The sequence below is a fragment of the Acinonyx jubatus genome, chromosome D4 (genome assembly GCF_027475565.1).
Source record: "Acinonyx jubatus isolate Ajub_Pintada_27869175 chromosome D4, VMU_Ajub_asm_v1.0, whole genome shotgun sequence".
Classification (NCBI taxonomy): Eukaryota; Metazoa; Chordata; class Mammalia; order Carnivora; family Felidae; genus Acinonyx; species Acinonyx jubatus.
In genome coordinates this window covers 4,018,296-4,034,282 of record NC_069391.1, presented here as the reverse complement: position 1 = coordinate 4,034,282, position 15,987 = coordinate 4,018,296, and the positions used below count along the sequence as shown (strand labels likewise).

The 15,987-nt window shown below is 46.9% G+C and overlaps 1 protein-coding gene across 8 annotated transcripts in view; it reads right to left on the bottom strand.

Moving 5' to 3' along the window:
* The window catches only part of DDX31 (DEAD-box helicase 31), a 71,095-nt gene that overhangs the window by 52,401 nt on the left and 2,707 nt on the right, over positions 1-15,987 (bottom strand). For 7 of the 8 annotated variants that reach the window (XR_008290874.1, XR_008290876.1, XR_008290875.1 and 4 more), the window contains exons 2-9: positions 12,923-13,179; positions 12,741-12,816; positions 11,761-11,804; positions 10,567-10,637; positions 9,527-9,591; positions 3,466-3,510; positions 2,065-2,106; positions 1,277-1,341 (exon numbers count right to left, since the gene is read on the bottom strand). Coding sequence is in view for 5 of the 8 variants with exons in the window: in XM_027035483.2 (XP_026891284.1) it covers positions 1,277-1,341; positions 2,065-2,106; positions 3,466-3,510; positions 9,527-9,591; positions 10,567-10,637; positions 11,761-11,804; positions 12,741-12,816; positions 12,923-13,179 (665 nt within the window). In the remaining 3 variants the exon portion in view is untranslated. The remainder of the gene's footprint in view (positions 1-1,276; positions 1,342-2,064; positions 2,107-3,465; positions 3,511-9,526; positions 9,592-10,566; positions 10,638-11,760; positions 11,805-12,740; positions 12,817-12,922; positions 13,180-15,987) is intronic. The other variant, XM_053204448.1, reaches the window with a different exon arrangement.

The window sequence follows — 15,987 nt, the reverse complement described above, 5'->3', positions numbered from 1 at the left end:
TTCTAGGACATTCCAGAAAGATGGTCACCTAGCCTGTTTGTTCTTGAAGGTTTCTGCGCCATGGAAACTCCAGTCTAAATGAGTTACCGCAGGCCAATGTGGTCTAATGGCTAGAATGGTTTCTTATACTGAACCTTTGTTTGTAGCCTCCATACAACGGGCACCTAACTTTGTCCCACAGACTAGGGAGAATAAATCTCAGTTCTTACTCCCAAACACCCTTTACTCCATATTTCCATAGCAATACAAGCTTCTAATTTTTAGCTGAGTGTATTTTCCAGCCTCTCTTGAAGTTAAGTTTGGTCGTATGCCTATGTTCAAGCGATGGGATAAAAGGATAAAGGGAATATGCAAAAACCACAAATATCTCTGGAGGGAGGGGGGAGGATTATCTTTGTTCCCGCTGGCAGGGAACAAGATGTAATGGCTGGAGCTCTAGCAACTCGCTAAGACTATGGAGTACACTTAAAAACGGAAGCCTCACTTAATGGCACAAAAAGGCAGAAGGAACCTGGTTCCTGACACCAGAGCTTCATGCAGGCCCTGGATGCGTTACCGTCAGGCTTCTTAGATGTGAAAGGAAAATACAACCGCCATATTGTTTGTGCCACTGCTGTTTGTTGTTGTCGTTATTTACAGCTGAACCAAATCTAACCAATACCTTTAGGTTTCAAGTTTAGTATTTACTCCTCAGTTACAAACTACACACAGAGCTAGGTGTTACTACTAAGCGTTAAGCTACAGTACAATAAAAATGTTTCAAAAAGAATCCAGACAACGTGGGATTTATCTGTGGCAACGTTTTCTCCTGAAATTACCCATCACCAGTTCCTATACAGAATTAGGAATCAGTGTTTTGGATATACAAAGCAAAGCGTAAAGCATTACATGTGAGTTTAGTATCTCGCCTTTGTAGAGCCAAATGACAAGCCCCCAGGCTCCCAATGTGCACAAAAGAGAGTCACCGAGGGGGCTGGATACCAAACAAGGGGGACCAAGGGATGCTGGGCGGGGAGAGAGGATGTTAAGTGGGTGGGGAGTATGGTTACCGACCCCGTCGGAAGGGAACCTCTGTGGGCTCGTCGGTATTTCATAAGACAGCACCGCCTACAGGCGACAGGTCCCCGCTGCCTCAATCTGTCCCTCCGCTCTGGGACTAGGAAGCACAGGAGGAAACAAGACTCTCTCCAGGTTTAGAAGGACCAGGTCTCACTGAATAGGAAGGCAAAACAGACAGACTCAGACAGGAACGGACCATAAACCAGGCTCCGCATACCTGGCCTTTTCGGATTTCTTCCTCTCTCCGCCCATGAGCACCCCAGGCACGATCCAGGTGAAAGGCTACAGGAAGACACCAGATGAGAATCAGAGCAGAGCCCCCTTCCCTGCAGACACAGAGACCGAATCCAAGGTCTTCTCCCCTAAAGACGCTGGGAGGGAAGACCTAGGCTTCACTGCAGACGCTGTCACTGTGCAGATGCCATTCCCGGGCATCGCCCACCCCAGTGACGGGCAACAGCCACTTAAGTCACAGCTCCGGAACTGGCTCCCGGTGCCGTGAGAGGAACAGAGGCTTTCTCAGGGATTCAAACAGCTTCTCTGCCTTGCCCCGTCGAGGCCGAGTGGAGAACACATTTGACCTAAGCACAGCCCTTCCTTACTCCCCACCCCTGACAGAAGGAAGGACAGATCAATTCTCGGCTTGGCAGGCGCTGGCTCTCCTTTCTTAAACCCGACGTGCAGCTTTCTGGTAGCTTTCCACGTGCTCACTTCGGTTATACCTGTGAGTCTCCATGCGCGCCTTGTTAGGGACTATGGTGAACACATTACAGGACTCTAAGCACCAGGAAACCCCGGTAATCTAAGCTAGAAATCGGCAGTTGGTCCACTTCGGATCAGTCAAAACCTATAAACTATACCTGGGGAGAGCTGAGACGCCCAAGCAACAAAGCGAAATTAAAATAATTCCTTGCTTTTTGAAAACAAAGGTAAGACTGGCAGACTTCTCTTTTCTCAAAAAGTCAGGAAAAAAAGGTAGAAAACTGGACTCGCGGCCCGCCTTACCTTAAGCAGTTTCTGGACAGTGTTGAAGCTTTGCAGAGCCAGCTGTGAGGAGTGAGCAGTTACAGATACTGAGCAAGGTTGTTCCCACCCACCCCCCCCCCCCCGCCCCCACCTCCCCAATCTTTGAAAAAAATTTAGACAACATGAAGTGATCAGATCCCAACCTGGACCTTAAGTTAAGATTTCAGGAAAAAAAAAAATCTGATCCACAGAATCTTCTCAGAGAATATACCTCGCTCTCAGACTACGTCCGAAAGCTGCCAGTTTGGGGACTTGGGCAGAGAGGCCGCGTCCATTCCTTGGACACACACAGAAACAGTGTTGTGTGCTCCCTCTGCTGGCTCAAATTCCCAGAGTGCCACACAGAGAACCACACGCCTACGGTGCACGTGGATGGGGAAGCGTGCAGCATCGCCCTGGACGTGCCTCTCTTTAGGAAGAGAGGAAAACCAGAACGTGCAGGAAGGAGTCGCCTGAAGGAGCAATCGACAGGCGAGCCTCTGGGCACCTTGCTTTCAAGGTGGCGTCAGGTATCCTTCAAGTACGCCCCACGGAGCACCGAGAGATGGTCACCCCCGAGTTTATTAAAGGAACAGAATCTAACAAGCCCAGTGGAGACCAGAGGAAGTGAAAATTAACGTAGGTTATAACCATTAACCACCATAAGAAAGCCTCAACACAATCCCTTTATCCAAGCGCATGTACAGAGTTCCCACATGCTTAGTATTCACGACGCGTCCCAGGGAAGTAGCAAGTTTGCCGCTGTGAAAATTTAAATAGCTCCACGCCTGCTCCTTCCCAGGACTGAGCTGAGAAAGGGCACTGCGGGCTGTGTAAGGCTGTGTTAACAGGCTGACTGGAAACCTCCATCTCCACGATCAACTCTCCGCAAGGAAGTGATTAGCATTTGATAGAGAAAACCGGTGCCCTAATCTACACTTGCCTCCGCAGGCAAATAAACTAGATCAGACAGAAGAGATTCCCACCAAGACAGAAGAAAAATGTCGAGAAGCTTAACTTGCAAGAACACGTAAAATTCTTGGTACCATGGCCTCTTTTTAAAAAAGTTCACTTTAGGGCTGACTGCTCTAATTTTTAATTAAGCTATAAAAGAAACAAAAAAGTCTGAAAATGTCATTATTTTAATTCCTTTTAAAAGGACAGAGGCTTATCGTGTCATTCGTTTTTAGACACCAGGGAAATGCTTTTCCATACTCAGCTTATGATTTTCACAGAGTCTTTGAATTTTTCTCCTTAACAGGAACCAGAGGGATGGTCCCAGGCCAAGGTAAGGGTGCAGCAGGGAGAAAAATGGTAAAACCCACTTTTAAATTCGAACGGGTCTTACTCTCAGAAGGAAAGCACTTGCTTAAAAGGCGTCCTGACAGTGAGGCTGCTTACCTCTCTCGTTGGCACCAGCACCAGGGCATAGGGGCCATCACTGCGCTGTGGACACAGAAGGAAAGAAACGCCATGAGTCAATGAACAAAGGTCACGGGACTCCGGTGGACAGAACCCGAGGGCGGCCACTCGCAAACATCAGAAGCGTCTCATGAGAGAAGGGGACGACGATGCCCACTACTCTTCTCATGCAACCTTGTTCTAAAGGTTCTGCCTCGGGGCGCCTGGGTGGCTCAGTCGGTTGGGCGTCCAACTTCGGTTCAGGTCACGATCTCACGGTTCGTGAGTTCGAGCCCCATGTCGGGCTCTGTGCTGACTGCTCGGAGCCTGGAGCCTGCTTCGGATTCTGTGTCTCCCTCTCTCTCTGCCCCTAAACCACTCGCATTCTGTCTCTGTTTCTCTCAGAAATAAATAAACATTAAAAAAAATTTTTTTTTAAAGGTTCTGCCCCATGCGGTCAGACAAGAGAAAGAAAATACGTATAAAACTGGAAAGTAGGAGACAAAACAGTCATTATTAGATGACAGTTTATCCTAAAAAACAAAACAAAAATCTACTACAAGAAAAGACAACTCAGTCAAGTAGCTGAATGCAAACTTAATACACACAAATTACAGCCTTCTGACATAAAAAAGTTAGAAAACACAATGGAAGGGGGAATCACCCAAGAGCAGCAGCGGGAACAACAGGAAGGCTGACAAAAAATGTACAAAATGCTTGTGACAGAAACTGTAAAACCCTTCTGAGGAGCATAAAGTAAAATGTGAATAAATGGGAAACCATATCCTATTCTTGGATAAGATGGCGCCTTATCACAAATGAGCCAATTGTAAGTCAACCCACTAACGTAACGCGACCCTAAGAAAGCTGCCACAAGTCTGCACATATACACAGGCGCATATAAAATAACACATATGGACAAGCTGACTTCAAAGTTCCTATGAAAAATCAACGTGCAAGAATAACCAAAACATGTCCGAAAAACAACAGATGTTAAAATGATTTAGAACTACCATAATATAAATAATGGACAGCAGCATACGGAGATCACAGCAGCAAACCGAGTCCAGAATAGAATCAAATACATGCAGAATTGTATGAAATAAGGTGCATTTTGCATCAGTAGAGAAAAGATAAATTGTTCAGAGACTTCACAAGCAAACAAAGTTAGAGAAGTAAAGTTGGAATTAAGTTGGCCATTTTCCGGATGACATGAATCTCAGAAACTATACAACATCAATACGTTTTATAACATAAAAACTTTTAACTTTAGAATGGGCAAACAGTGACTAAATAAAATCAAGTAATAAACGACAAAACGAGGGGAGAGAAAGGGCCAGCTTCCTTAGTTCACAAAAGGCCTATAATTCAATGAAAAAATGAAAACAAAAAAGACCACAATGACTTATATAGAAAAATGGAGACAGGACACAAGTAGCTAATTTATGGACGTGAGAATTCAAGACATGGCTTTTACACATGCAAGGAGATGCTCAACTCCACTGTCAAATGAGCAAAACTTAAGCAGCCGATGGTGTCACTAGGGCACGGGTGAGCAGGGACTCCTGTACCGCCGTGGGGAGAGCGCAAAGTGGCTTAACCCATTCGAAGTTCAGTGCGGGGGGGGGCGGGGCGCCTGGGTGGCTCGGTGGGTTAAGCATCTGGCTTCAGCTCAGGTCATGATCTCACGGTTCGTGAGTTCGAGCCCCACACAGGGTGAGGTTCATGAGCTTGAGCCCCACTTCTCTCTCTGCCCCTCACTCACTTGCACCCTCTCTCTCTCTCTCTCTCTCAAAAAAAAAAAAAAAAATAAAGTTCAATTGTGGCGTTATCCACCGAATGAAAATGCCGCTCCCACTGTCAGGGGTTTCTTTAAAAGATACACCCGTAAGTGTACGTAAAAAAGTAAACAATTTTACAGACTGTATTTGTAACAGTCTCGTTTGTAGTGAAATACTGGATGGAAGGGAAGTCCTACCAGTGAGGGGCTGACGCCCTAACTCGGGGTACCCCCATGCAGTGGGACACCAGACGGCCGTGAAAAAACAAGGCACGTGGGCACGGTACTGCTAAGAAGCCATCCCAAAGCGTGTTAAGTGAGCACCAACTAGCAAGGCACAAACATCATGTACAGCAAGCAGCCTCCTGTGTTATCGCCCCAAACACAACAGAAAGAAACACAGAAGCTCCGGCTGAGGGGGAAGGGGCCTGTGCGCCCCCGCACTCGCTCTCTCTGCAGAGACCAGCCCTGGGAGGGCCACCAGACGAGCACAAGGGCATCGCGTCCCCAGAGAGCCCTGCCATGCGGGCGACAGGGACTGTGAGGACTGACTTCTCACCGTGTATTTTCTGGTACTCTTTTAATCTTGTAACGCGTACACTGTATCTAAAAATATACGTGTAAAAAAACCCAAAAAGTACCCTGAGAAAGGCCCCAAAGTCAGTGGTGACTTGCACCTCCAAAGTGCTCACAGACACTCAGGACTTAATCAAAACCGTGTCAGGGCAGAAGCTAAGCGTGGATTTAGAACAGGTTCAATTACAAGTATGGATTTCAGGTTTTGCATTGGAAACATTTACCCACAAGGAGGAAAGGATTTGGAACTCAAACTAGAGCCGCCTATCCTCGACGTCAAGTCTGCGAGGCTGTGCTGAGGCCCAGGCAAGAACGGTAAACATGTTAGTACAACGGTATCAGCGTGCCACAGTGTGACGTTACGAGATTCTGACATTTCAAAAGGTGTTACTACACACAGAAGAAGAAAGAAAAATCAATTCCTCGCAGGGCAGAAGTGAGCAAAGAAGGATGGTTGTGTTGTTTAAAAAAAAAAAAAAAAAAAAAAAATCAGAGCCCAAATAACTGAAAGAGCGAAAACACAGAAAGCCAATCCGTTCTCATTCCATCGCCAAAGTAATTTAAGACTCTGCTGGGTGCCTTGAGCTTCCTGCTCCCTCCAGATCGGTTTTTCACAGGTCAAATCATTTCACAATGAACTCCAAGGGTCCCTATTGAATATTACTTGAAACGAGTGAATTAAATTTGAGCTTAGAGAACTCTTTCTACAGAAAACTTCAGTCTTGAATAGAATGAGCCGTTACTGACATTAAAATACACGCAGTAAAGAAAAACCACCACGTTGCTTGTGAACGTCTCTGTAGAGCAGCAGAGAAAATCACTGCCTTGCAAACGAGCCCCACGCCCACGTGGTGATGCTTCCGAAGTGTCCGCGTGCGTCCGCTCAGAAGCTCGCGGCAACCCTGGCGGACACGCGCTGCCTTCGGCTCCACCCCATCGAGACGTCACTGAGGCACAGAGGGATGGAAAGATTTGCCCGAGGACACACTCAGATCCAGGACGCCACCCGCCTCGGGTACGTGATCCCATCTCTCTCGTCCTCGGTCCACGGGCCTATGAGACGAGACGGTGGGGCTGGAACCACAGGACCCGTTCCGGCTCAAATAGTCCCAAGCTCTTCAACGATACGTGTGTAAATGACAACCCGCTGCTCTCAGGGAACTGTCCTAACACGTATAAACGGATGAGACTCTACCACCTCGTTGCAATACTTGGCGTTTCCTCTCCAGCTGGGTAGCGTACAACACCAAGTCCTTTATGAATTATCTTACTGTGAGGTGCCCAATGGGAAGAAAACATCGGTCACCTGTAGGAAATACATTCCTCACTCATCCATGTCAGAGGAAATCGGTATCAGCAGTTCAAGTATCTTTCTTGTCTCTTCACACGCGCGCACACACACAGTACTATTTATGCAGCCAGATCACCCAGTACATACTGTTTTATCCTCTGCCCTTTTAAAAAAAAAAAATTTTTTTTTTAACGTTTATTTACTTTTGAGACAGAGAGAGACAGAGCGTGAACAGGGGAGGGGCAGAGAGAGACGGAGACAGAATCGGAAGCAGGCTCCGGGCTCCGAGCTGTCAGCACAGAGCCCGACGCGGGGCTCGAACTCACGGACCGCGAGATCATGACCCGAGCCAAAGTCAGACGCTCAACCGACGGAGCCACCCACGCGCCCCTCCTCTGCCCGTTTTTGATTAACATGTAAAAACACCTGTCAAGTTCACAAAGCGTAACTGAAAAAAATAGCAGTTTTAATGGCTATGTAAGGTTCCATCACTTGGATGTTGCGTAGGATTTCAGGGTTTTTTTTTTTAATTTCTTTTTAATCTTTACTTTTTTTTCCGAGAGAGAGCGAGCGAGCGAGCAAGCACGAGTGGAAAAGGAACAGAGAGAGGGAGACACAGAATCCGGAGCAGGCTCCAGGCTCTGAGCTGTCCGCACAGAGCCCGACGTGGGGCTCGAACTCAGACTGCGAGATCGTGACCTGAGCTGAAGTCGGATGCTCAACCGACTGAGCCACCAGGCACCCTGGACTTCGGTTTTATTGATTTAAAATTATGTAAACAAATTTTAAGTAAAATTTAAATATTCACTTTGAAATGAACTTAAGCTTACAAAAAAATTACGCAGATTATACAAAGAACTCTCTTATATCCTGCTCCCAGCTTCCTTAGGCAGTATCGACTCTCAAAATCCCAGTACAAGGATCAAACCCAGGAAATCAACGCTGATAAGCTACTGTGAGTGAACCGATCTACAAACTGTATTCCGGCCTCACTGACGGACTTAGTAACATCCTTTCTCCAGACTAGGATCCGATTCAGAACCACGTGGTTGCATTTGGCCACTACGTCTCCTTCACCTCTTTTGACCAGGGGCAGTTCTTCAGCATTTCTTTGTATTTGTTTTGCTTTCTTTTTCTGTGACCATAATACTTTTGAAGAGTAATGGCCAGTCACGTTGCAGAATGTCTCTTGATGTGGGTTCGTCTGATGCTTGCTCATGATTAAATTTGGGCCAGAAAGCCACAGAAGGGACGTCGTGCCCTCTGGGCACCTATCTGGAGGGAGGTGCGTGAGGTCAGCGCATCTGCGCACTGGTGATGCCCACGCTGACCACCGGGGTGAAGGCGGGGACAGCCACTTCCCCATCGTAGAATTACTGTCTTCCCCTTTGGGACTAAGAGGGGTCTCGCAGGGAGATGCTTGGAGACCCAGTAAACCTCCCAGTTTTCGTGCCGCTTTCGTCCACTCCTTTCAGGGCGTGCCGATCCCTGTGGGGGCGGTACAACCAAGGCACCTGCCAGATGGCGACATTCTACTTCCGTCACTTCTGTGGATGTCCGGAGGAAGTCTACTGGAAGGAAGGCCTTTCCTTCTCCCGTTTCTCTATTTATTCAGTAACTGATTTGTATCCGTTTGTCCCGGTGGGTATAGGTTTTAGCCTCTGGGCTGCAATCCAATGCTATCGCTACTTGTGTAGTCCCTCGGTATCAGGTAGGCTTGGTCCACGCCTAACTCTGTGTGTTCACACCGAGAAGAAAAGTAACCAACCAGCTCTTCTCAGCTGCTTGTGCACCCACCTCACCTCCTATTTCAGGTCTCGCCCTGTCCTTCCTACTGAGGATAACCAGGGACATATCTGTGGGACTCTGGGCGGGGTTTTGAGATGATGCCTGTGCCTCCGGAGCCTGGCAGTTAACTGGCCTCCTGGGGAACCCAATTCTGGCCCCTTTGGCCCAAACGCTAACTAAATGTGCCTCCCAACTAAAGACAAGACTCCACCATTGTTCCCGAGCCTCCATTTCTTTCTGTAAAATTAGATGAACAGAAATACCTGTAACTCGTTGGGCCTGGGGAGGTGGGGGGGGGGGGGGGCGGCGGCGCCTAGGATTTGAGAAGATGACACTTTGGCAAAGCATCCGGCACAGTGTATGACACACAAGGAGCATTGATTTTACAAACGCTCCCTGTTGGATGTGCTGTGATGATTACAAAATACAGTTATTCTATTCTACTTGGGCACAGTCTTCAGATGCAACATGTTTATAGGACATAAACATCAATGAATGAATTAAAAAAGAGGCAAGAAAACAACGCTAAACGAAAACAGAGTCTTTTGGTCCCAGTGGTCCTGCTTTGGTTCAGTTCCATGGTTGCTTACATACCACGAGCAGTAAAAGAAACACACTATACTCACCTGTATTTTTGATTTCATTGCTTGAAGAGACTGAACCACAGGGATACAGTAGGCAAGCGTTTTACCTTTTAAAAAAGTACAGAAGCAGTTAAAATCACAGGCCCTAGAAGATGGAGGGAGGGCGAAGACAGTAAAGAAAATGGTCTCTGCTATCTTTGGGCAGCACTAAAAGCCAGGGACAGGAAAAGTGTTAAGTCCTACATCCAAGAGCGGTAAAGACAGCATCTGCCCCCCTGCCATGACTCCCAATTTTGCTCTGTGAACGCACTACTTCCAAAAACACCCTGCAGCTTCAGCTCCTTTCTCCAGCTAAGAAGGGAGACAATGACACATTTCCCAAGTTACACAAAAGCTCAACTGGATGACTGTCCTTCGAAGCCAGAAAACTCCTCCTCTAAAGTCATCCTTAATCACTCAAACGAGCCTCCTGGTCAAGTGAATGATGTGGGCAGCACCGAGGTGTTTAGAAGCCAGTCTGAACCCCAGAGCTAGCCTCTATAGACCAGGAAGAAACCAAGGAATGGCAAAAGCCACCAGGCGGGTGGCTGAGCTGGGGGGAGTGGAGAACAGCTGATTAGCCCCATGCAGGGCACAGGAGGGTCACAAGAACACGTCTACAGACAATGTGGAAGAAGCAAAATCTGTGCTCCACGTTGCAGCAAAACAACTAGCATCCAATCAGTGCGTGCTCATGTTGAACCATGCTTTATTCTAAGAAACTATTTATCCCCCACTGGAGGGAGGACGGGCAGCTCGAGCCACAGACGGTGGACTGGGCAGAGCCCTGACAGAGGCTCTGCAGAGCGAGAGCAGAACCTGGCCACGTCCGGATCACTCCTGATCACAGCACCATCAGCCACCCCCTTCCTTTCGCCGCAAGAACAAATTCAGGGCCCCAGTCAAGAGAAGCATGGCCTCCCCTCCTCCCCCCAGAAAGCAAAGCAGCCGCCACCACAGACAGCCATCTCGCTACGTGACCTACAAGGTGACTGTGGCCTTGGTATCGGGGCAAGAAGGACAGAAGTTAAATGATGACTGACCTGAGCCCGTCTGAGACCTCACCAGAGCATCTCTGCCCTCCAGCAACACGGGAATACTTTGCTTCTGAACGCTTGGGCCACCCAAAAGAGAGAACACATGCTCGTATGTAATGTTTTACCCTGTCGTGTTTACAGGCAGAGAAGCGGGACACACAGATCGCAACCGCCCCCACGCGTCGCTTGTCTGCCAACTGCCACCCTGGAGTATCGAGACATTCGAGCGAAGTTGCTGAGGAGCTTCTGACGGCTGGAGGAGTAAAACCTCAATTAAATTTCTGGAACTCAGTTGAAAATGCTGAGGCAAGCCAGAGCCTGGCCATTCTGGCAGACTGATTTAAAAAAAAAAAAAAAAAACAAAAACAAAGGGACAGGCGTGGTGACAAGCTGGAGCTACCACGAGAGCATAGCACACATGCACCTGCCTCCCGTGGCAGACGTTGTGGAAAGAGTCCCACGCCAAAGGGTACAAGAAATCTTGTGAGCCATCCTGATAGCCTGGAGCTCTTCTCACTCTCCAGAAAAACAAGGTGCACCAGGATGTGTCCACATGTGCATTTAAAAACAAACAACAAAAAGGGCACAGAATTCATTTAAATTTGGTTGATGAAACTGAATAAAAAAATTGGCGAGGGGGCTCCTTATTTCACTCTTCAATACTCATCAATTTGCACCTATAAGTAAAATGTGATGACTAATAAAATGTAAACACGCATAGGTGCTCACAAAAAGGAAGTTCACCTCTGCTCTACGCCTTTTACTGTTCCGTTTTCCAGAACCGTCACTATTAAACATCCAAAAAATTTTTTCAATATCCCGCTCTATCCAATCAAATACCTACTCCTGTCTTTTTGGTTGCCTCTAATTCTTACTAGTAAACAATGACATGAGAAATTCTGCATCGTGGACATGTTATTCTCAGGCAAGCATGGACGGCAGCAGGATCACATGGAGACCAGCATCTGGACCAGTTTAGAGCTGAGAACAGAAGTAGATGGGGACTCAGCCTCTCCATTTAACAAGTGAGGGAACGGAGTGGCTAAGTGATGCGTCAGGCCCTCGATGGGCAGCAATCTGGCAGTGTTCTCTAACACCAAGACAAAATGTGTTCTGTATGCCACAGATAATTCAGATCTCATCTGGTTATAGCCATCCAAGTTTTAAGAAAATCAAGACTGGCCTCGAACCCTTCCTTACCTGGTCATGCTAGTCATGTTTAAGACCGTATTTATCGTGGAAATCTAAAAGAGAAAACAAAAAATAAATATTTTTAACTTCTGACTTTTTGGTAAAAACCTATTTAATGAAAAAAGAAGATACTGGGAAAAAACTGGTGACTATGTTCAAGTCAAGTTCTTCCAACCCAGTGAGTCTCACCTGGGGGTGGTTCTGCTCCACCCCTGCGCCCACACAGGTGGCAACATCTAGAGAGATTTTTGGTTGCTACAAGTGGGGCCAGGGACACCACTGGAATCAAGTGAGTAGAGGCACGGGTGTTGCTGGACATCCTATCACACGCAGGACAGTGCTCATGACAAAGAGTTATCCATCCCCAAATGCCCACAGCACGACCCTGCTCGATGTCCCTGCTCAAACCCGTAGGTGCGAAAACAGCTTACGTAAGGCACCCTGAAGGACTAAGTGAGCTGTGACCACAGGAGCAAAGGAAAACCAGATTCCCTAAAAGTTAACGCATTTTTCTCTCCTTACTCATAAATAAGAGCGGAAACTTCACTCATGGTTAAATTAAAAAAAAAAAAAGGGTCCATCTGTTTGTAGAAAACGTGTGTTAAAACAGCCCCGTCTTCTTCAATTCTTTGTAACAGGCTACCCTGGAGACGAAGATGCCAGCTCAGTTCCCTCTCCTATCCAGATCAGCCTCCGCGTCCCATCTACCCATGATTAGGAGCCTGTCCTAGGCACACTAGGTGAACTGTCTGGCCTAATTTGAATTAGGTGAGGAGAGTGTTTGGTTCCTTAAAAAGTGGGTGCGGATGGAAGTTGGGACAGTGAAGAGTAACGTAAGCTCACTGGGATTATCCCAGAAGAGCATCTCATCAGTCTGACTTCACTCAGGTAGCTGGGAGCAGAAATAACCACTCTTTTTCTTTCTAGACATTCCGAATGAATAACCACATCGAAAAAACCGACCACACGAGACACTGAGAGGTACTTACTAAATGTGGGTGGAGGTCCAGTTTGTGAAAAGCGTCTGAGGTGAACACCTGTTCTTGCACCTGCTTTACTACAGGTCTGCAAATGACGAACAAAACCCGGGCATCAGTTCCAATCAACAGAGCAAAAGGCGGAATACACTTCACTCCTCTTATTCCCGAAGTGCATCTGTGCCTGAACATACCTGTGGAGCTCTGGAATTTCGGGGTTGTTTTTAAATAACGAAGAAGTCCTAATGCATGGTTTCTGCTCTCGGTTTTTACCGCTCACACCAACCAAAGATTCATTTGGAGAAAATGTTTTCTGTGCCTTCCCCTTAAAAGTCCTTTGTGCTTCTTCAGCAGCAGCTCTCTTGGCTGGGAGAAACACCACCGCGCTCCTCCGCTTCGCTGGGGGAGCCTCACTGGATGCTCGGTACTTTCTTTTGGTAGCCTCTGCGTGCTGCGTTGTTCCCAAAAGGAAAGAGCGACAAGAGATGCATTAGTCCATGAAGACAGACGTCACAGTGAAGCCTGACTGCCCACAGAATTGCCTCTCTCCCTGCAGAGATCATTACGCCCCATATGTCGAGCAACAGTTTAGGGTCTGCAATCAGATTCTTTGACTCAGCTTTCCCCCCCCCCAAAAAGAAAAAAAAAGAAACCAACCCCCCCAAAATCTCAGCTCATTCATCCCCTAGACCTCACCATCCATCTTAACTATCAACTCAACCAAGATGAGGGCAAGGATAAAGAAGGGAGAAACCTTTTGGGGGCTGAATATTACCAAATGGGAGTCTCCGTTAAGGGAAGAGAGAACCCACCTTGTGAAGTGTGCCCGCTAGATCAATCCGTTTCCCTGGATGTCCATCTACACAAGAAGAACAGGGGAGGGGAGCGCATCCTCTCTCTCCACCAACAAAGCCTGTTGGTGACTATACATGGGAGGCTGCATCCCAGCTCATGCCCAGGAAGCGGAAACCTTCATTACCGCTCTACCCCAGAGTGCTTGGATCGCTGTCACTCTCTCCCCTCACGCTGCTCCCCCAGATTCAGATGGCTTGGAGACGTTTCCTACTCGCCGTTTCCATTCCAAATGAGAATTCTACTCCATCCATCACTTCTACCACAATTATTTCCAATTCTCTTTGCCTTTCAATTCCCCATCTGATAGTCGGTTGCAGGCTACAACGCTCGATATTTTTTTTTGCCTGTTGCTTCTCATTTCCATAACATGAATCTGGCTACCTGCACCATGTCCAAACTTCTCCTAAGAGAAGAAGCATCCAAGTTTCTTTGGAAACAAATTTGTTTCCTTTCTGCCTTCTCTTCCAATTTACACACGAATACAAAAACATCCCGTGAGTAGCTAGTGCTTATTAGCCTGGTGTTTTCATTTCTCTTGGAATGTCATTCTCCCCTTAGCTCGAAATGATGAATTCCATTTACACATCAGCTTGCTTTAGCCATGACCGTCAGCTTCAGGCTAACCCACCAATAACAGTAGTTGTTTGTTCCTGGCACCACGGGACTCCTATACCCAAGTAATTCAATAAATACAACTTCGAGTATTTAATATTAATAAAGTTAAGTATTACTAATTAAGTTAAAAATAACCCTCATTTTACAAATTTATTTTTACAAAGTCCCAAGTTCATGAATGTTCAGAGTAAAGAAACAGATGAAGTCAAGTTCCGGGTCTGCTGAATCATTTGCAAGGCACAATGAAATGTGCAGACTTTCCTTGATTTATGGAACTAGGGACTCTCAGAGCATAAAAAGGCCTGAAGGCCACTCCCACCGTGAACAGACTTTCTACCACCGTCCCCCAGACAGATGGCCTTGCAGTAGGCTTTGCCTCCACACCTCCTCTTACTGCTCTCCATCCACCAAGGCAGACCGAATTCTAGGGGTTAGGAAGCGGCTTCTGACATTCAGACAAGAGCCACCCCCTTGATCATCTCTCTACTCGTCTGAGGTTTGCTTTCTGCAGCAACACAAAACAAGCTTATTTCCTCTGGGACATAACATTCCTTCACACATCGTGTAAATCTTTTACTTTCTTCTTTGGAATAAATATCCCAAACAGGACATGAACTTTCGATCCTTTATCATCCCAGTCACCTGTTATGCTCAGGTCAACTTTTCTTTAAAAGCAAGTATTCAGAGGGGCGCCTGGGTGGCTCAGTCGGTGAAGGGTGAAGCGTCCGACTTTGGCTCAGGTCATGATCTCGCGGTTCGTGAGTTCAAGCCCCGCGTCGGGCTCTGTGCTGACAGCTCAGAGCCTGGAGCCTGCTTCAGATTCTGTGTCTCCCTCTCTCTCTCTCTGACCCTCCCCCGTTCATGCTCTGTCTCTCTCTGTCTCAAAAATAAATAAACGTTAAAGAAAAAAATTTAAAAAATAAAAGTATTCAGAATCAAGCATGGTATTTCACAGGGTTTCCACTGCTCTTAGGCTAAAATTAAAAAACCTGTAATATGATCTACAAAGCCCTCCAGAAGGTGGCCTCTGCCCATCTCACCAGTCTCAGCTGTCCTGATCTTCCTTAATTCCTAGAAGGCACCCTGTTCCTTCCTCCCTCAGGGCCTTTGCACATGCTATTCCCATACCCATGTCTCCAACCCTCACTTTGGCTGGTTAACACATACTCATCCTTCAGATTGAGGCTTACTGGGTCCTCAGAAGAACCTTTCCTGACCTCTTCTCTCCACGTAGTCAAGCCAGGGTTCCTACTCTTGGCTCTCCTGGCACCCTTATTCTTCTCTGTAGCACTCAATACAATAACAAGCATAAAATGTAATTTGTTATGTGGTGTCCATCTTCCCATTAAACCACAAACTCTATAAGGAAACGGACAAGTCTGCCCAGTAGAGCATTGAATCCCCTGTATGAACTCATGTCTGCACAAAGTAAGTGCTCAATAAATACTTACAAGATGAACAACACCCAATAGAATTATCCCTCTCCATAAGCCGGACACTATTCCCCTACTTGTTAGCTTTTCTGCCCCACATCCACAACACGTTCATTTAAAACACCCTACTACATAGTGGCTATCAAGTAGCTGGATTCTGAACACAAGGCTGGACAATTAGCCAAGCCCTTGAAGAACTCACAGATTAGTGGAAGAGATCAACGTATAAAACCACAAACTCAAATCTGTATTTGTACTCAGAAAAAATATATACACAAAGGGTCGTGAAAGCACAAAAGAAGATTCCCACGGCCTGTGGCAAGGGGAAAGGAGGCCAGGAGACAGAAATGCTTCAG